Source organism: Cygnus atratus, chromosome 20 (genome assembly GCF_013377495.2).
Source record: "Cygnus atratus isolate AKBS03 ecotype Queensland, Australia chromosome 20, CAtr_DNAZoo_HiC_assembly, whole genome shotgun sequence".
NCBI lineage: Eukaryota > Metazoa > Chordata > Aves > Anseriformes > Anatidae > Cygnus > Cygnus atratus.
The window spans coordinates 8,966,657-8,987,628 of NC_066381.1; the positions used below are offsets into that span (position 1 = coordinate 8,966,657).

Sequence of the window (20,972 nt, forward strand, 5' to 3'; positions counted from 1 at the left end):
ACTTGTGTGAGTAATCCCTTTAATACTACTAGAACTATGCACAATCATAAGGGTTTATTGAATTGTACCTTTGGAGAGCAATATTTTATGTTGGCAGCTCGATGTTGGCTCATCTCCACTAATATTACTCGTCTGTGATCAACCTGCTTTCTAAATATATTTTATGATTTGTAACTTGATGCTAATACCAGTGAACTGTAATATTAGAGAACATAAATAATGCGACAGAAAAAGATGTGTAATCCCATATACATGTTATCTGATGCTAACATACTATTTATTAACTTGTTATATATTTTGAATTGTAGCATTTTGGATCTGGACATCAGTCTTCACTTGGTCAAGAAACTCATTGTCAAATATGATGTATAATATTTTCATATGCTTGTTCTAAATATGTGCCACAACTTCTGGTATAAATGGCAAGCATCTGGTCTTTTCCAGTTGCCTCACTTAAGAATTTTAGGCATATAGTATCTTAAGCTTACTTATTTTCATGAAGAGAAGAGTCTAAAATACTTCGTCAGCATTAGGAAGAAGGAAATAATTAGGGTTCGTAAGTGTCCTTGATAATAACAATACTGTTTTAAGGAACAGAGGCCAAAACCTTAATTCTATAGTATTGAAAATGGTTTCATATTGCTGAAGAATCAAGTTGCTAAAGCTAAATATATGAAAGAAAAGTTAAAGTATTGCTTAAAGCTATAGTTCTCTCAATGGTAGGGTTTGGCTCTAGTGAAGCAGGAAAATTTATTTCAGAGCCAAAAATGACTTCTTTGGCTGTGACCAGGATTTCCTCTGCCCACCTCTGGGACCTGAAACCAGAGGTAGGAAAATCTGATTTTGGAGCCAAGTGTGACTTGCTTAGTTTGAGTCATAATTTACTGTTCTTACCTTGGGGATGTGAAAATAAAGGAACTTGCTGTGAAATGTTGATAATGGGCGACTCTGAAGTGCAAGCATTAAGCTAACTTTCCCAGAGAGCATTTCTTCGCTTCCACCTTTCCAGATGCTTTTGATCGTAGTACAGCAGAGTGTACTTAATCATATAACAGCTAAGAGAACTTACCAAAATATAGAGGAAAATGCAGTCGAACACTTCTACATCAATAGATATGCAAGGAAAATAAACTTGATAAGGCTAGGCTTTCTGTGCAGAGATGTTACTCAAGAACAGTAACTCAGTTTGCCATTAATGAATTTTTCCCATAGCTACTACAGTGTGAATATGAACTATGACTGCAAATACTTTCTTTATTGTTTCCAGCAACATAATTTGTGAAACATGGTGGAACACATCATTTCAGTTACAGTTTTCTTGGTTATATGCAGCTTAATGGTACCAAAAGTTTGCAGCTGTAAGGCTGAAGTTCCTTTCTCATTTCTTGAGGGATCAAAAAATTTGAGATATTTGTACCATTTCAGAATAATGAAATTTTTCATTATATTTAAGCTAGTTTCTAGTCCTTGTGGCTATTTTTAAGCCTGCATATGTTTTCTTCATTTAATGGAGGAAGTGTGCTAAATAAATGGTTGCTGAAATAATTATTTTCTTGCATACTGTTGTGTAGGAAAATAAAATCTTGTATGAAAATGATTATTTTGTATACCTATGAGTCAAGAAACATAATATGCACTGTATGAATTGCATCATGGCTTTGAATCACTTCAAAAATACTTTCACTTCTTATCCAAAATTCAAAGCGAGGTGACATTCTGGTTTGCCTTGCTCTAAGGCTTCACAAGCAATGCACTAAATGTGGTGGTGTGGCAGTTTCTTACGTGGGTGTGAAGCAATAAGATATCTCAAAAGCCTTTCACTTCCCACTTTTCCTTTAAACGAGAATGGCTGTAAAAAGTCAAAGCCATCCACACTCTTCTTAAGCACAGGCTCAACGCCTGTGAGTAGCTGCAAAATCCTGTTGAATACAGCATTCCTCTAGCTAGGAAAGGTAACATTTAAGTTCAGTTTAACATGCAAGATGAGCAGTTGGCATTTCTCTTCTGCTGGTGCGAGGCTGATGTCAATATGTTGGCACAGATCACAGAAATCATCTCTGAATATATCCGGAAGATAAGCCTTTGGATAAATAATACGGCAAATCAAAACTTTACCTTTAATAGTTTACTTTTATGATCCATAAAAAATTCCAAAGTGATTTTCTTGTGTTTATCTTATCCTTAGCAAGTAGGGTTGACCTTTAAGTTTTTACTTTACTGTCAAAGTATGTTGAAAGCTCTAAAAGTGAAGCTATCACCTTGGGGATTTGTAAGGATGACTGACACTTACCACTTCACCTTAGACGCAGTGCCACTGAGCGTATGCAGCAGCGTTGTACCTCTAGGGAGCCTGTTTGATTTTTTTCACTTCTGCTTCAGTGGAAATGGATTGAATTTTCTCTTCAGAGGAGAGTTTTGGTTGCATTAGATTTTAATCAAGTCACTTGTTCTCAGTCCCTCAAAGCCTACAAGACTGAGATGAGTAGATAGGCCTGGGGTGAATGTGCTACAAGATTTGTCAAACCGTAAAACTTCAAGATCGCTGAGATGCCACATGGTGTAGTTGACAATACTAAAAGTGTTCAGTGGTTACAACATTACATAAGCTCCCCATCTCTTTAACACTGGGATTAAGAGTGAGAATACTTGGGAAGCGTTTAGTCATAAAATACCTTGTGAATTCAAAATACAGGAAATACGGCTTCGTGTGAAGTGGTACTGCTGTTTTTCTGTCATTGAAGGTAGTGTTGGCCAGTCAGTAGACTCTGGTATGCTGTCGTTTGCTGATGGGCTGTTTGGCTTTATTTTATAGGTGATACCTTGTTATTAATTGTTGGAGGCTTATGGGGAAACAGTTGGTGTTTTTCCATATATAGTTTCTTTCTTGCCACCTCCATGATTTTTGGTCTTTATTTTGTATATTTCGGTAACTTTTCCTAGCTTCAGTTACATGTTTGGTTATGCAAGAGGTGTTGCACTGTTTACCTCCTATGGACACCTGGTACCTGTCTTTTCAGGGGTACTGTTCGGGTGCAAGACTCGGCGAGATAGCCAGTGTGAGATCTAGGTCTGCAGAGATGATGGCTTTCCATATATTATTCACTATTTTTAGAGGGAGGCACATTTTTACATAGAAATTTTCAGGTGGAAAAGGTCCCCTGAGCTATTTGGAAGCTGATATGGCTTGGATGAACAGAACTGATGTCAGCTGGTGGTCTGGCTGCAAGTGGCAGCCCCGGGAGAGCGATAGGTGCAGAGCCGGGCCCGTGACTCATCCGGTGAAGAGCTGTCCAACAGCATCCTGAAGATGACTAAGCAGTACAAAGTACCAGGCAATGATGTCTTATTCATGGTATGTAATATTACTTTGCTCACAGTTTTGTTTTCTTTAAAAAGAAAAAAAAAGTCTTAGTGTGTGAAAGCATAGTGTGTTATTTATGTCTGTAGACCATATATTTATATATACGAGTTGGTTGGAATGGCTTTAATAAATTATTGTCATATCCAGCATCTAGTTTGGTAAATTATAGGTGATGAGCGTTTGCTTGTTTCGTACTGTTTTGTGTGTTAACACCCTTTGCACTTGGAATGCGTGGAACATTTGAAGATGATGTCCTACCCTATCTTCCTCATGTGGGCTAAGAAATTGAGCTGCTGTGTTTACATTTATCTTTCAGCAAGTCTGCTGAGGAGTGCGGATGTTTGAAGCATGCCCTGTGACTCAGACAGGTCCATATACGTGCGTTATTTAGTCTTAAATCTCTCAGATGTTGTTGCTGCTTTGGAAGCAAGGGGAAAAAGGTCAAATGCTGCACTATTTAATGCTGCTTCCATTTAAGGGTTTTCAGGTAGAAAAGAAAAGAAATGGGTTTTCATGTCTTTTACTTTCCTGCACTTGCAAACTTTTATGATTACTTGGCATTCATCAGGAGGAAAGTAGATGGCAAGCACGTTCCCGGAGAGTTCCAATTATTGCTATTTCAGGTGGAAGAGAGACTGTAACTGGACACAGGAGATTTTGAAGAAAGTAGATTTGTTTAAAAAACATTTTTATGTCTTTTTAGGGGGTGAACGCAGGGAATGAGGTGACCACCTGGGTTTTTGTTTGATGTTGGGAAGTGGGGAATTAGATATTTACCAAAAAAAAAAAAAAAAAGGCAAATGTGTTTTAAAGTTTGCTGGATGACAGAAGCAATATTCTTTACTGTTATTACAATTTGTCCTCTCCTAAAACCAGAGAAACAAGTCAGTGCAATGCCAGAAAACCTTTGTATCCATTTTCTGTTTTTCCATGGAAGATAAATGGAGGAGAGTGCTGAGGAGTGGAGGCCATGAGCTTCAACGTGTGTCTACATATACTGACCTTCATGTGTGCATGCGTGTATTCATCGAGTTCCAAGCTTATTTGGCTTTTTTGTTTCAGCAGTTGCCTTTCTTTAACCTGGCATGATGCTGCTAGATGCTGATCTAAAGACAGATGCAGATTTAAATGAGTGCTCTGTTTTACTGCTCACAGTGTTGCTGTTGTGTTCATGAACTTTTCTTGTCTTTAGACTTCTGTGTAATCTGGTTTGTAGTGATGTGCATGTAGATGAAGATACCTAAAACACACTGAAATTTGTTTCGAATTTCCTTATCTCAGTTGTAATTATTACTGCAAAGTAAGGAGAGGTCTTGTATTTACAGAACTGAAAGAACTCAGTTCTCTGGGAACAAAAACAGTGCTTTCATGTTATTGTCAAACCATTGATTTTTCTGCATAAGCAATTAGCTTATAATAGATTGCTATTTTTATACCTTGCTGTTAGTTAATTTTGAATAGGTCTGGTTCAGCCTGTCGTATTGCTCAAAAGACGTGCTGCAGGCTTCTGTATGTAAATGTGTATGTTAGTTTGAGGTTCAAAAACAATCTGTGCAAGTCTTCTCAGTTTCATGTCATAAGCTGACTAATATAGTCCATGGTAAGCACAATATAAATCCACTTTGCTTACTTGTTTATATATTACCTGAATCCTGAGTAAGTCAGGGTTTCTTCAGGTGAAGCACTGTTTGCCACATATTTTTGTGACTTGTCAACACTTAGAATCTAATATAAAGAATGTTGTTGAATGTTTAATGCATTTGTTATTGTTGAAGAAAAACTTGTTTTGCTAATTTTGAATGAAAAATACGTTCTAAAATCCTTTGAAATTGTAGCAGAAATTACCTCAAAAGATTTTTCCAAGTCATAAAAAACAAAGTTTGTTCATGACATTTATTTTTTGTTGCTGTTTCTCAGTTAATATTCCATAGTGAAAGATGTCGAACTAATTAAGCATTAAAAGAACGAGCAGTTAGCAGGTATAATGCTGTTAGACTTCAGTAAATGTGAATGTGACCATGACCTCCCAGATAGATCAAAGCCTAATCTGTCTGACAGCTACAAGATGGCAGAGCTTGCCACGGGCCTTCTGCTGCTGCTTGCTGAAGCTATTTGTCTGTAAAGCATGCCTGATAGCTAAGAGTATATTTTTAAGGATGAACAGGTAGAAGTAAAAGGCTGTCTTCTGACATTTTAACTAGTCCCTTCTAGCCTGTGGTTTACTGCACATTTAGGATATTTGCTAGCAGGAGAGACTGGCTTTTTCACATATGCAACATGTCATTTTGAATTGGGCGTTGATTTGATGTTTGATAATGTAAGAGTTATACAATGAAATAGATTCTGATTGCATTAAAATGACATGGCCTGGCCTTTTACGTTTCCTAGACTTATGATGAAAACTGAACTCTTAGCAATGTAAGTTGTCGTCTCGTGCTGAGACGTGATTATTGAAGTGAGAAAACCAAATGTTTATTTTCTGCTAGCCCTTTCTTAAATAAAGTAGAAAAAATAGGTTTTAAAGACCCATCACAAAGTTAGACCAAGTGAATACTGATTTTTATATAATTTGAAAAATTAACTGTCCTCATTGATATGCTTAGAAGTTATATACATTTGCATAATGCTAATATGTATTGGAACGTAACTAATGTATTCTATTCACAGGGTAACATCATGCAGGTGATCTTCAGTGGTTTATGCATACAATTAAAAATATCATTAAGTATAAGACATATGACTGGTTATTCTAATACTGCTTTAAATAGCCTGCTAGAGGAGTAGGACACGTTTGTTGCAACTGGCCAAAACCTTGCTGGTAACAGAATTTCTTCAGTAGAGGAAATTGTTAGAAAACTTACCAGGGCAAGAGGAAAAATGCAAAGTATATACAGGAGCGTTATTGACATTGGTTATGTTTTAAAGACTTTAATGACATTTTCTCATGTCCTACCTAATTTCTCCAACCTACCTTGTTTCTCCAAGTAGCATTTACATCTGTGGAAATGTCTAGATACAAGTTCCTTCTTACAGAATGGTATTAATGTGCCTAAGAGTTCAGAAGAAATCATCTTCTGTTTTGAAAATTACGAGGGAAAACTGTTGTGCCAGTCAATAGATTGTGAGTGACTGGAACAAATATTAAATCTGTGAAATCAAACTGAATTTACTTTCTGGCTGTAAAGATTGAATTTGTAAATTTGACAGGCAATTTAAAGGGCATAAGTACATAAAATAAGATTTCTTATCCAAATTCAACTTGAAAGTTACCTGTCAGAAGAGGTTAGAAGTCTGCTGTTTTCTCTCCTGAAGCGTGTCCTTTCACTTGTCAGTTTAGAAAGGTTAATACTGTACAAAAGAGCAATGGAAAGACCCTTTCTGGTGTAGTTTTATGTTTGTTTATTGGGAAAAAAATAAAAATCCCCTGTTCCCAATAATAATAAATTCTTCTGATATATGTTAAAGTGCGTATAATGTCCAAGTAACAAATTCTTGTTCAAACTCACATCAGGCGTGTTATGCGTGGTTATCCACGTGATTAGAAAGGAGAGTCGAGGAACTTCTTCTGCAGCTGGTGTTGGAGGTGCCCTGGGAGCGGCTGGGAGATGGCATTTTTCCCAAAGAGGAGCCTGCTTCAGAAGCCCCCCACTTTCTGCCTAGTATTTCTAAAATGCTGCCTAGTCCGATGTCCTCGGTCGCAAAATACTGCATGTTAGGGCAAAAGGTTTTTGGTGGTAGGAGCTCGGCAAGTATGGTAGGGCTGCTGTGGTCATAAACATACTGCTAAATGAATCGTAGCTCTGGAGATACAGCTGAAAGGTCAGGTCTTTATATTAAACCACTCTATGTCTGCCTCATATAAGCTATGAGCAATATGGATATTAATGCTCATCCTGATGAGCATGTTGGATTTCATTCACGTTCACAGCTAGAACAGTATGTTGTCTGTTGGGGTACTGATGCTGTGTAGTAAGGCAGGAATCCTGACACAGCTTCTGAGGAGTGAGTACTTGAAATGTGGCTACTTGCAGCCAACTTACAGGGGCGTTCTGCTTTGATAGCTGCAGTCAAATAGGTTATGAAACTACTGTCTGCCACAGATTACAGTATTTCCTTGCTGGCACGACAGAGGAGTTCACAACTCGCCATGGCAGCATTCATAACCTGCTGAGCACAAACTTGAGCCTTGCGGTTAAGGGAATCAGTTTGCCGTGGATTTTTGAGACCTTTCACATTTGTTATAGTTAGAACTGTATGTATTAAGTCATTGTCACTAAAGCATATCTGAAGTGTTTATGTAATACAGGTGCAATCTTTCCTTGAAAAAAAAAAAACATTCTCTTGTGAAATCGGTACTCCTTTCAGTTTATACTCAGGGTTATTTTGTAAAGATGTGGTTAAAGTTTAGGCAAGATCTATGCTGTTGTTTTTGTCTGTGCAGTAGTATGAGTAGCACCTGTGAAAAATGCTGCAACTACAGAAGTTGGCACTTAGATTGTATCAGAATGTGAGATGAGAATGCAATTATGCTGATAGAAAAGACTTTTGTATTCCTCAGAGATTAATGCAACTGTGCTCTCAGGAGAACTGCTATTATTCGTGTTGAATCTGTATTAGTTTTTGTTTTTCTGGTCTGTGCATGTTGCAACAGTTAGAAAGTCAGTGGCTCCGTGGTATGAGCTCAGATGTGGTGTTAAACCTTTTTCAGGTTTTGGTGACCTGTGGTTCTTAGGTAAATGACTCTAAAGGCAAGAGCTGAGACCCAGAGTTATTTTTGTCTTGAGGTAGGCCTTAATTTTGACTAAGGCCATCGTGCTTAGTTTGATTGGCCATAATGTAATATGAACAAATAATGATTTGGTTGGGAAAATCATGTTTACTTATGATCTGGACAAAATTTGGAAGACTTTCCCTGGAATTGGAAGTGGGATTGTTTCTAGCCTGCTTTTTTATCTAACAAGCTCCCTTTTTTCCTTTTTATATTTGCTTATTTAATCAACATCTGGTTCTTTTCCCCTTTTAGAATATTTCCATTTCAGAATTATTATCAAAAACAATATATTGTGATTTCTTTCTTAGGTTGAATTAAAGAGGAAGTACAATGACCAGCACAAAAATTCGAGAGGCCTTTTACCAGGGAGTCAGTGGTATGAAATTCAAGCTTACAGGGCTCTGAACCAGGCCCTGGGAAGGTGAGATAAACTGAACATAATTAAAAACATACTTATTTGTAGAACTTCTGGTTTGTGACATCTTCACTGATTAATTCCTCATTGTTAACACAGAAGAAGTAATCAGGCCAAAAAACTCATATTACAGAAATCAGGTCTTCAGCTGTTCTGTACTGGCCGAACATGTTGTGTATTTGTGTTGTTATAATTCCGAGTTTTCATTTTATATTCAGACTCTGCTTTAGTTTGGTTGCAGGTTATGTTGTTGTTAGTCCAGATATACAGAAAGGAAAGCATTTGCAGAGAAAAATAATTCTTGAACTCATAAACCAAATGAAAATTCTTAGGTCTTTTCTAAGACACACATACTATACACACATACTTATATACTTATATATAAATATATATATAAAAATACTAATTATTACTCTTGTTGGGCTTAGACCAGTTGTTTGATGTTTAGCCTGCAAGTATTTTTTTAAAGGGAGAAATAGTATGTGTTTTCTTTTAAGACCTTTGCAAAAGGTCAATTCAATTATGCTTACTGATCTTTTTCCAGATTTAGAAGTGGTATAGCTTACCTTCTCAAAAGGAAAAAAACAAAAACCTAAAATTTATTAACATGATAGAATTAATTCATCCTTCTCCAAAAGGTTTATCATATACATAGGTAGATACAGTGTCTATCATCTGTATCTGTGATTCTTGCCATACATCTGTTATAGATGTATGTATGATATATATATGCATGATAGAGGCACAGACAAAGATTTATAGATCAGTTATAATAATATAAATGGAAGTTTGGAAAGAAACTTGAGAATATAGTCTTAAGTAATAAAATCTCATTGTAAATTCTTGTTACAGGTCTGATTTCTTAGGTTTCACTTTGCAAAATAAGAGCATTTGTTAACAGTTGTTAAGAAAAATAAAAACAGGTGGTGGAATTCTAATAGTAAGAAATGAATTTGAAGTTTTGTCACCAATGGGAGTTTTAACTTAATTCTAGCTTTAGTGAAAATTGCTTGTATAATTTATGTGAATGAACTCATGCTAGTCTAAACTTAAATGGAAAGAATAAACTTCCATTCTGAAATAAATGTGTGAATCGGGTACAGTATCGTTAGACTAAGTCCTTACTAATCTAGGTTTGGTGAAGGATGACAGCACGTGATGACTATTTTTATAAAAACAGAGCAGTCTACTAAGGTGATATAAACCAGAATGTAGCTTATTCTGAAAACTGCAGCAAGTAGTTGCTGTAGATACAAGCTTCCTACTGCAAAGACGCCTGCAGGGATAGAAGTGAGCAGAAACATGCTAGTCTTCAGTCTGGCACTTTTCTCTTAATTCAGTGCTGTTACATTATACAAAGTAACACAAGTCCATGAAATGAAATAGCAGCCTTTGGGAATATAACAGATGGTGTGAATGGCCAGGTGACAACCATGCTATGAATTCCTTGCAGTGCTGATTTTCCTAAAAAGTGTAGGATGTCTCTCCAGTTTGTGTCATTCATTTAAACTATGAGTTAACACTTAATTGAGCAATAAAAAATGAAAAGTGGGAAGAAATCTGTTCCTTAAAGAAGTTGTGGTAGCTTTTCTTATCGTGGAGAGACTTCAAATACAAATTTCTTTGGAGGACCAACCTTGTCACTCCCATTTTAATGCCTGACTGTTACGCTTGTGTTTTCATGTACATATGTACATCTTTTTCAAAAGTTGTCCTCTTATGCGATGGGGATAATAATCCAAAGCTATTACAGACAGGTTCTTTTCCATGTTTCACTTATGTTATTACTGTTCTTTCTTTTTTTTTTTTTTCTGGGAGGCAGTATAGAAATCCATATAATGTTCAAAATATCAACACGTGTGAAATGAATATTGGAATATTTTTGTATGCCTGTAACAACTCAGTTAAAAACTTAACAGTATCACTCAGCTTTGACTTGCAGAATTTTACATTTCTTTATGAAAGTGCATAGTTATTTAAAAAACTGCAAGCCGTTGTATCAGTCTATTTTGTTTTCTTTTACACTCTTACAAATTCACCTTTCAGTATTTAATTTATTCAGTTAAGAGTGGAAAACAAATAATATATGGTTTGGTTAGCTGGTTTGATTAGCTAATATTTGTGTTTTTTTATTTGTCTTCATATATTAGATTCAAGAACTCAATGAAAATTAAGTTTCCATGATATACTCTGAGAGTGTGGTTTTTGCATTCATAATATATTTTTTTAGTTGCGAGAGAGTAGGAAAGCACTTTCTATATGTTTTTGCATACTCCAGTAGGCTGACTCTTTGCAGTTCCTCTTGTCTGATTCCCACAGTTTTTGACTATATGCACTCTAATTATATATACACTCTTTTTTTTTCGCTTGCCTGTAGGTGTATACGACATAGGAGTGATTGGGGTGCTCTTATTCTAGTTGATGACCGCTTCCGGAATAACCCTAACAAGTACATAACTGGTAAGTATGTTTAAAAAAAAAAATAATAATTTTTTTTTCCACTCCTAGGTGAGTAACGAAAGCCATAACAAAGTATAGCTGTTAAACTCGAGATGTGTACTTGAAACTTAGAAGTCTAAAACTGCACTTAATATCACTAGTTCATTAAGTGCTCTGAAAATGCCTTGATACCAATATTCAGTCAATTTAATTTCCTTTCCCTTTTGTATGTATGCAGATGATGATACAGAAATTTCAGTATGAAGAATTTAATAATTCTTATTCTTGCTTATAAGTAAATACCTTAGCACTCTGAATCTTTGCATATTAAATATAAGTAGGGTATGTACACATATGTGTGCACAGGTGAGTGTGTATATGTATGTATGAAAAAGGTAGTCACTACGTTTTTATTTGGACTTTGCATACGTCTCTAGTGGATGTATACTTTGCATTGATAAGAAGCTTTAGTGATTTGAGTTAGCAGTCTGAATTTAATGTTCTGGCTTTTTAGGTAAGAACAGGTAAAGGCTGGGCTGTTCCTATTATGGAACCCCTAAATGGTCAATATGCAAAAAAGTAACTTCTCTCTGTAGTTTTATACTAGCTGGAAATAAATGCAGATAAAATAAAACGGAACATGCATACTATCTTAATAGAAAAGAAAAAAAAAAAAGAAATTACTGAGGAATGCATTACGTATCTTTGTTCCTGTCCCGTATAGAAGGAATGGGTAAGAGGACATATTAAACAGATAATGTTGCGGTCTAGTCAGCAGATGGAGCTCAGCCACCATAGTACAAGTCAAACAATTCTCAAACGATTTTCTGACATGTCTTTTACAATAAAAATACATTCAAGTTCTCGAAGGAAATGGAAAAAAAAAATATATATATATATAATAACTATATATATAACATATATATCAACTCTTTATAAAAATATACAAATGAGTTATATAAATAACAATTTTTATATATAAAATTGATATAAAAACTCCAATTTCTTTAGATAATTTGAATTCCTCATATACACATATATGTGTGTGTATATATAAAAAGACACATAATCCATTTTATCCATATTATCAAATTATCTTTATAATGTTTCTAAGGAAACAGAATTTGTATCTATCTATATAAATATATAAAATCGATATGATTAAGATTTTGTAAGATTAGTATTTTTTCTAAAAAGCAAAACTCCGCAGAAGAATCCAGTTCTCTTTTGTCAGGGACTTTTAAACAATTGGTATTTAAAATAATATCTCAATGGATTTAAAAACATTACATTTTATTAAGAAAGTTATTTTTTACTTCAGTCTTGTGTATTCCAACATCATCTGAGTAGCTATTAGGTTTAAAACTTCTGCTATATGAGGATTCTAAAAATGACGACTATATAATAATGGTATATTGCCTTGCATATAAATGTGGTCATGTTGCATTGTATTTTTGCTATTGGGTAGTTGTGATTATTTCTGAATATCTTCCATTATCTGATATAAAGTTGTAAAAGCTTTATTCTATTTAAATTCTAATTTTTGTCGTATGCTGTTAGTATGATAATAAATAGCTGTACTCTATGTAAATAATTAAAAATTCGTGATAACAAGCAAAGTGAACACCCAGGTATAAAAGAAGTGTAATGGTGTTTTTGCAATGCAGCAGTTTAAATTTCAAAAGAGTGTTACCGAAAAAAGTAAAGGTACCAGTTCATTTTTATTTCGTTTTATAAGAAAGAAAAATATTAATAGTATCATTCATTGAATCAAGTTCCCAGCCCTGAAAGGGGAACATACATTATCTTACTCGAAATACTTAAGAGTCTGTACATATGCAGAAGTATTTGTAGTATTTAGACAGATGGTATTTCACATCAGTAAATAGTATATATGATATAGTTTTGTGGTAACACTTTTTTTCCTCCCCCCCTTAGGATTATCTAAATGGATTCGCCAACAAGTCCGGCATCATGAAAATTTTGGTAGTGCACTTGAATCCTTGCAAGCATTTGCTAAAAGAAACCAGAAAGGCATTGATTGTTCATCACCGTGTAGTAGTGAATTTCTCCATGTACCTTCAAATTCAAACGTGTCATCAGCTTCTCAACAGGAGGCAACTATTCAGCTGTCACCAGATGTTCCTGTTAAAAGTGAGGAGCAAAATTTGGTCCCAGATACTCATTTTACTACACCCATCAACTCAATTAATCCTGCGACATCAAATCAGTCCAGTAATATCACGGCGGCAATGAAACAAAGTATGTTCATTTCCTGTGGGGAAAAAATGACTTCATTAACAATTTCAAATGTCCAGTCACCTCTTTTTTTGGAAGAAACAAATGTTTTTTAAAATTACTGGAGTGCTATAGTACAACATGATTATTATTCACAAATGTATATGAGCTGTGCTCAACGTACTGAAATTAGTTGTCATTCCATCTGGTTGTCTTAAAACGATAATATTTGAGAAGATTATAGTACAGTCAAAACTATTTTCACTTAATTTGCTTTTGTAATTGAAAAATATGAAGATCATTTAAATTCATGTGCTTCAAGTATTTTGAGCATTATTGCAAGACGAGTGCTTTGATTCAAGCTACGTCCGTTGTTTAGGCATAGTGAGACTCCTAGTATACGATCTCTTCCTGCAACAGCTTTACTAGTAACTATCCGTCCATTCCTAAATTTTAGGAAAGCCTATCATTTCCCTTCAGGTAAGAAAGATGTAAATAATATAAGAGCACAAAGCATAAAAAATACAGATTTTAAATCCAGTCATACATATGCTCTCACTTTACATGGGCCAGTTAATCTATTGATTTCATTAAGACAATTCACGTGCAAAGATAGTTGTAACATCTGGGCTTTTGTTTGTATTGGATCTTAATGAGTATTATAAAATATCTGTAAACCTAATAAAACAGTGGTAATTTTGATGTGCTAAACATGCTGTAAATCAGCAGGGGGAAGGCATATACAATTAATTAATGTTTTGTGATTTTTCACAGGTGGCCAGAAAGTTGATGTAGAGAGTCATTCTCACAATGCAACACAAAGAAGAAAACATATGGACTCCACACCCAAAACGCCTGCAACTAAAATAAAGAGAGCAAAAAAGAATGATTGGACTAATTCTGGTTTTATGAAAGAACACTGCTGCTTTAAACCACTGACTTCAACGCCTTTGCCTGTAGCTGCAAACTGCATGTCCACAGCAAGCAGCAAACAAAAGAAGAATGTGAATAGTGCTAGTGAACTTATTGATGGTGTAAATCAATGCCAGTCATCGTTCATTTCAGAACATAAACGAAGTGTACCAGAATCACATTTGGAAACAACTAATTTTTCAGTTAAAAATACTGAGGCTCCAGTTGCTGAGGAGCATCTTCATGAGCTACAGCTTCAAATTGAGCCCTGCAGTGAGCTTCCTTCTGTAGGAGGGAAATCTGAACTTCCAATGTTAAATGCATCTGCAGAAGCTGAGGATGAGGATGAGAGCATCTACTTCACACCAGAACTCTATGATGATGTAGAATCAGAGGAACAGGAAATCAGACCTCTAGATCTAACCTGTAATACAAATGAGAATCTGAGTGAATGTGGAACATCCACAGTAGCTAGTGATCTTTTTGTAATCAACACCTCAAAAACACTAACTGTAACAAAAGAAATGGTTAATGATGATGACAGAAACACAAGTTTACATGGAATAATGCAAAACGGTGGGAGTAAGAATAGTGCAGTTGATGTTGTAAAGATGACTAGTGGAACAGAAGCAGAGCAGATAGAATCTCAAGAGATGGACACCAAAAAACGGAAAATCAGTCTTTCCAGATCACGAAATAAAGGTGTGTCATCCTTTTTATTGGACAATACTAGCACACAGTGACAGCCTCTATGGGAAATGTAGTGAGCAGCCTTTATAACGTAGCCTCACTATAGAGCAGTAATGGCATTCTAGTTAACATCTAAAATATGCAACTATCAAGCTCAATCATTCATTTTATGTTTTTGTTTTTTACTGTGCAAGCTATGCAACATGCAGTTATCTGTAGATATAATTCAGATTCTTCACCCTAACACTGTGGTCAAAGGACAAACATCATGTGTGGAAATTCTGAATAGAAGCCCAAATAATTCTACTTGTCATTGTAGGGTGAAGAGAAGATTCGTCTATTACAGAGTTAATTAGTCTGCCATTAAATGCAAACAGTTGAGTTTACATCAGAAAGCAAAATATCAATATAAAAAAAAATTATTTGCATTTCTTATGATTTTTATTAAATGTGTATAACAGCATCTTTGCAGATCAAGTAACATGATAGATTAAGAACGAATACTGAAATAGATAAGTTCTTCAGTACTTGTTTCCCTCAAATTTCTTTTGTCAAAATGAGCATATCAGAGGCTGTGTAATAGCAGTATTCGAGCACTTGCCTCTCATCATCATCATCAAATATCTTCTTAAATAGTCTTTCTTTGTTTTATATAAAAGTTGATTACTCTTTTAAAATTTCTTTTCTTTTGTTTCTTTTGGTTGGATTCTGTATGTATTCGTTTCAAAACAGTACTCATCTGCCCTTCAAACACATTTTCTATGCCATATATAACAATGTAAATTTGTACATAATGGACTTTAAATCTGCCTCAGTGTACTCTTTTTTTTTTTTTTGGAGCATTTTAAACATTTCTTTGATTTACTGCAATCAAAACGTAAGCCAGGGTTTTGCTGTAATAAAGCATTATGCATGATTTTCAAGAAAAGATTGTTCATTTCCATCATATATTAATATGCAGATGCAGGATTTTTGCAATCTTAAGATTGATTTATAGGTATTTGTATATTCTGAATGAGAGCTGAGGTGAAATTGTTCACCGGTCATTTTCTCTAAGAGTTCATCTAAATAACATTCTGTGACCATCTCTGCAGAACTGTGAATGTGTTCTTATCAAAATTATTTAAATTGTATCCCTTTGCACAATAAATAGACCTTTATAAAAATAGATCCTGTGTTTGCAAGCATGGCAAGAATATTGTTAAATTTCTCTAACAAGCATTTTTTTGCAATATTTCTTATGTTTGGTTAAGCCTTTTCTTTTATTGGTGCTGTGTAAGGATCGTGTTTTTTGGTTCAAGTTCCATGGAATTCTCTCAATCATCAGGTGCTGATGGTTTTTAGCTAGCTACATCCACACTCCCACTTGATAGTGCAGAAGCAAGCTCTGATGTTGGCAGCAATTTAAACATATGACACATCTAAATATCTAACAAATTTTCTGTACCAAACTACTTTTTGTGTTTATGTGTATCTAAACAGGTAATAGAAATCACTTAAGTTTAGTGGCTTGTCTGCTCATCTCATGGAACACTATCCCTTAGTTGTCATCTTCACAGATTTGCCTCTCTTTATGTACCATCTTTAAAAGTCCATCTTCCTTTCCTATCAGGAGCAGATTTTGACTTTCTTGAATCCATCTGGTGTTGTCTTACTTTTTACTAAAAATTCCTTAAGATATGCCCCTTCTTCGTGTCAAATATTTTATATTAATTTGCAATGTCTACATTTTATATGAAATTACTAAACCATTATTATTTTTAACATGTATTAAAAACTCAACATTTTGCTTATTAGGTACTAGATTTTTCTTTTGAAGTTTTTGTACAGAGATTCAGCAAACTCAAATCCTGACTGTAGCTGAGTTGCTTGGGACAACCGATGGATAATAATTCTTTGTATTGCTGCTGGTTTTGGAGGGAAGGCTGGGAGAGGGGAAGGAGGAAGATGGGCAGTTTCTTTCGGTGTAAAAGCTGTGTAAATTCAATCTTTATTTGTCTTTAACTATAGTATTCAATATGTTAGTGGTAAGCATATTCTTTATTTCTTTAGTTAATATATTTGTGATGATTGAGTATATTAAATTCATTTAGCGTCTAGGTAGCAGAGTAATTGAAGGGAAGCAAAATCAATGTACCAACCTTCCTAGAGTTATTTCTTTGGATTTTGCAGATCTGGAAAAGCTAAATTATTGAAAATTTCTTTTGTATATAATAGGTTGATAGGATTTCTTCTCTCTAAAGTAATCATGAAATCTTGAATTTATTAAAGGATTGAAAGTTCAGAGACAATGCAGGCGAAGAAGAGCTACTGTTAGGGCACGTGGCTACACCTGTGAAAGAAAGGTACCCTGTAAATAAAGTTTCGATTTTTAAGTGGCTACTGTTGAATGTTAAGGGGAAATACAAAGTACTTATATAATATCATTTAAATGATACATATATAAATATATGGATAAAACAGCATATTCATGGTCTGTATGGTTTGCTCTAGATCTTTACACTCTGAACAGAAGCCTTTGTTTCTTGTGTGGAGCAAAGGAGCAGAATGTTTTTAAGTCCTGTTAACATGGGTAGAAGCTGCAGATACTGACAGTCTACAGAGTCCAGCTCATAGCTCATTATAGATGGGATTCCTATCTCAGTAGAAGCAGTGCTTCCGATTTCTGGTTAGTACATAATTTTTAAGGCAGGATTTGCAGTTTAAGAACATAATCATATGGAAATTCTGCAAGAGTTGGACACCAGTTTTCCCAGGTTCCTCTGCAAAATTCCAAGCTGAATCTTTGATATCCTGCTGCATCATTGGCTGTAAAATATCTCGTTTTATATAAAACTATTTCTCTTCAGGCTAGGTTAAACATTTTTAGTCTGTAGTGTATTTTAATTTTAAGCTAACAGAAATGATAAATATTGATTCAAATAAATTTAAGCATTTAAAGAAGTATGTCTCAAGTAGTTCTGATATATTTCTAAATGTGTTTGTACTTACATGCTTCAATCTGTATAGTTGCGTAGTTAATATATGCAAACTAGTATTCACATCAACTTGCATATTGGCTTGTTAGAAGGAAAACCACCAACAACCTTGCGAGAAAGGACTCTATTGTAAAATATGTGGAGCTGAAATACTACCAAAAGCAGAAGGTAAGATCTATGTAACTGGTCATTTGTTTCAGGTTGGGAATGGTAGGATTCTTAATCCTTCCACAGTGTTGGATGCTGAAGACATATTTTAGACTAATTAGTTAATTTCTCCACTAGGTGTGGTAAGTAAATAAATAAGTTGTTAGAAATACACTAGAGACTTGCAGAAAAAATTTTGGGTGGAGAAGTTATCACAACAAAGAAACCTGTTCTACTTGGTATTTCAGTGAAAATAAATTAATGTAACCTTTCTGATCTGTTTCTCTTCCTTGATTAAGTGGTCCAGATGTATTGATCTATCTTGAAGGTACGATGGAAACCTGAATGACATTTAAGAGTTAACTGGAGGCAACAGGTCTTGGCATTATGCACGGCTGAAAGAGATTATTTGTAATATAGTGGCCTATTCACTGCAGTATGTCGCTTCTAAGGATTAGGTGTTAATTTGCTACCAGTTGCTGTGAGAATGTGGGTAATATCTTGGCACAGCAACTCTATGAATCTAATACATGTTTTAATGAAACTGTCAAAAGTTTTACTGAGAAACGAGCTGTATGATCACTTCGTTGTTCTTCAGTATGTAACCTACCTTGCATTAATTTAGTTTGCTCTTTAGCTTTCAGTTGACACATTGTATGAAATAAGAATTAGATGTGCTCTAAAATTGGCTCTACTGTTTTTGTGAGGTGCTTTAATTTGGGAAAGTCTAAAAAGTTGATAATGGCAATAACTCTTCTACATTTTAGAAAGGCACTGTATCTTCACTCTACTGGGCCATATGCAGTAATGACCTAATTATAAGAAGTTGTTGTGAATTACATGCAGAAACAATTAGAAATAAGCTTTTAGAAACAGACTTTTAGGCTTAGAAATAGACTTTTGTGTGGAGTCATTTACAGCATGCTATGCTATGGGATTTTTAAACTTCCCTTCCCCTTCTGTAAGGCCCCAAAAGCTTATTAAATGATGAAACAATCATGGAACTGGTATCAAAGAAGTGACATTAGCAAAAAGAAAAAGCTCCTGAAACAGTCTTCAGCCGTGAAAGTGGGGAGGCCAGGCTGAGTAGGCAGAAACTGTGTGCATGAGCATTTAGTGCTCATGACTCTAGTGTGCGATGTAGCTGAAATGCATGTCAGGTCGCAAAGCTAGTCCAGACGTTATATGAACCAGAAAATATAAAGAACGAGCAAGTATCCTCTTCTGCATGCCAAATCGGAGCCTGAGGGGAAATGGAAGATGCCCCCATTGCTCTGGAGCCATTAAAGTCACGCCAGCTAGCAAAGTCCTCGTTACTTTCCAAATACAGTAGGGATGCCCAGGTGATAGAGGCTGTTGCCTCTCCATTTTCCCAGACAAACCATAATCTATTTCCTTTTGGACTTGTGTAATCTCATCAGTAGACTTTAATTCATTTCCTTAATATTAATTTATCAGCACTGTCATATGTTTGCTAATTGGTATAGAATCTGTGAAATGGAGTAACTATGTATTAAATAAAAATGTTTTGAACCACTGAGGTCCTTGAACACTAGCTGTTACTAGGATGTCCATTGTCAGCAAGAAGTTTAAGGCTGTTTAAACTGAATCTCAGATGTCAGTTGGTTCATGAAAGTTGAAAAATAATAATTTGCAATGGTTTGAAGAAAATTAAAAATAAATGACACTCTATTCAAAGTGGATTCAAACTCGCTGGTGAGTTTGGGAGTAATAACAAGGGGGAAATTATCTGTTGAAAAGTAAATTTTGGATGCATTAAAATATTTAAATAAGGCCCTATTCCAAGGTCCATTTGCATTAATAAAAGTCTTTTCACTGACTTCAGTGGGTATTGGATCAGGGCCTAAATTACCATCTTGTAAATGTGGAAAATTTGCAGTATGTTTGAACAGTACTGTATTCAAAACCATTTATGTGTCTTATGTCCCGCTTTCGAAATTATAGGAACTTTGAGAAAAACTTGGTACAGTAATATTGAACTGAAAATAATCTGGAAACTCTTCAGAAATACTGCTGTAAGAAGTAAAGAATCCATTAATAGTTGTGCGTGTCAACTAGCTGCCAGCTCAGAAGATGATAATATGATGTTGGTCATCTCGGATGCTGCAAGTCTTAAGCATCTAAAAGAAACTTTGAAGGTTTATCAGATGCCCATGAAAAGCAAAGGTAAATTTTACTGATTACTGATAAATACCACCTAATATTTGTCAAGTTTTATAGCTTTAAATGAAATACCTTTCATTTTCTTCAGATGCCTCTGATTTTGGTAATATGCTTTTATCTCTTGATCTACATAGGAGATTTACTTCTGTAGAGAGGATTTGTAGAAATCTTTTGCCCCACTACTACTTTCCAAAATACTATACAGGTTTTGCAGTTATTTACTGGAAAGTATTTTTGAGCCAAGAGAAACATCTGAGCTTTCAAATAGACTATAACCTGTCTTTCATTAAATTATATAGAACGTTCAAAGCTTTGCTAAAGCTTTTTTGTAATTTTTCCTGATTAGGAAACTTCTCCTTTTGAGGGACACTGAATATCAAGTTAACAAAAGGTGCTTTCTACATTCTTTCTTCTGTGTAGCAATTGTCTGAGTAGTGGGAGAGTGTAGAGCTCTCTATGCTTAACCAAACAGTGAAGATGGACACCAGTTTCCTCTCCATTCCCAAATTTCTCAGGGCCTTACATAGCATTCTAATCAAAAAGAAAAGATAAGGATAATGAAAACAGAATCACTTACATTCCTTATAGCAAATTAAACTCCATGAGGCATATACCCTGGCACAGTTGTTAAAGTTAGGGCTCTGTAGAAGTGGTATGATGTTCATATTTGACATGAAATGATGCCTGGTGTCATACTATGCAGTGTGTGATACTTTAGCAGCATTCAGGTGACAGAGACCAGAAGTAAAGTACTGATTTTTGCTAGCGTGTAGGCAGTTCTGGTGCTAAGATGGCACAGTTCTGTGATTTTTGTCACAGACTCTATTTTAAATGCTA

The 20,972-nt window shown here is 35.0% G+C and overlaps 1 protein-coding gene across 6 annotated transcripts in view; it reads left to right on the top strand.

Moving 5' to 3' along the window:
* BRIP1 (BRCA1 interacting helicase 1) overlaps positions 1 to 20,972 on the top strand; it is a 102,586-nt gene that overhangs the window by 45,008 nt on the left and 36,606 nt on the right. For 3 of the 6 annotated variants that reach the window (XM_035560914.1, XM_050714728.1, XM_050714729.1), the window contains exons 17-23: positions 8,441 to 8,553; positions 10,925 to 11,007; positions 12,925 to 13,248; positions 13,999 to 14,838; positions 17,098 to 17,171; positions 17,894 to 17,972; positions 19,917 to 20,138. In XM_035560914.1, the coding sequence (XP_035416807.1) occupies positions 8,441 to 8,553; positions 10,925 to 11,007; positions 12,925 to 13,248; positions 13,999 to 14,838; positions 17,098 to 17,171; positions 17,894 to 17,972; positions 19,917 to 20,138 (1,735 nt within the window). Of the gene's footprint in view, positions 1 to 8,440; positions 8,554 to 10,924; positions 11,008 to 12,924; positions 13,249 to 13,998; positions 16,057 to 17,097; positions 17,172 to 17,893; positions 17,973 to 19,916; positions 20,139 to 20,972 lie in introns of those variants that run through there. The other 3 variants (XM_035560916.2, XM_050714730.1, XM_035560917.2) reach the window with 2 other exon arrangements.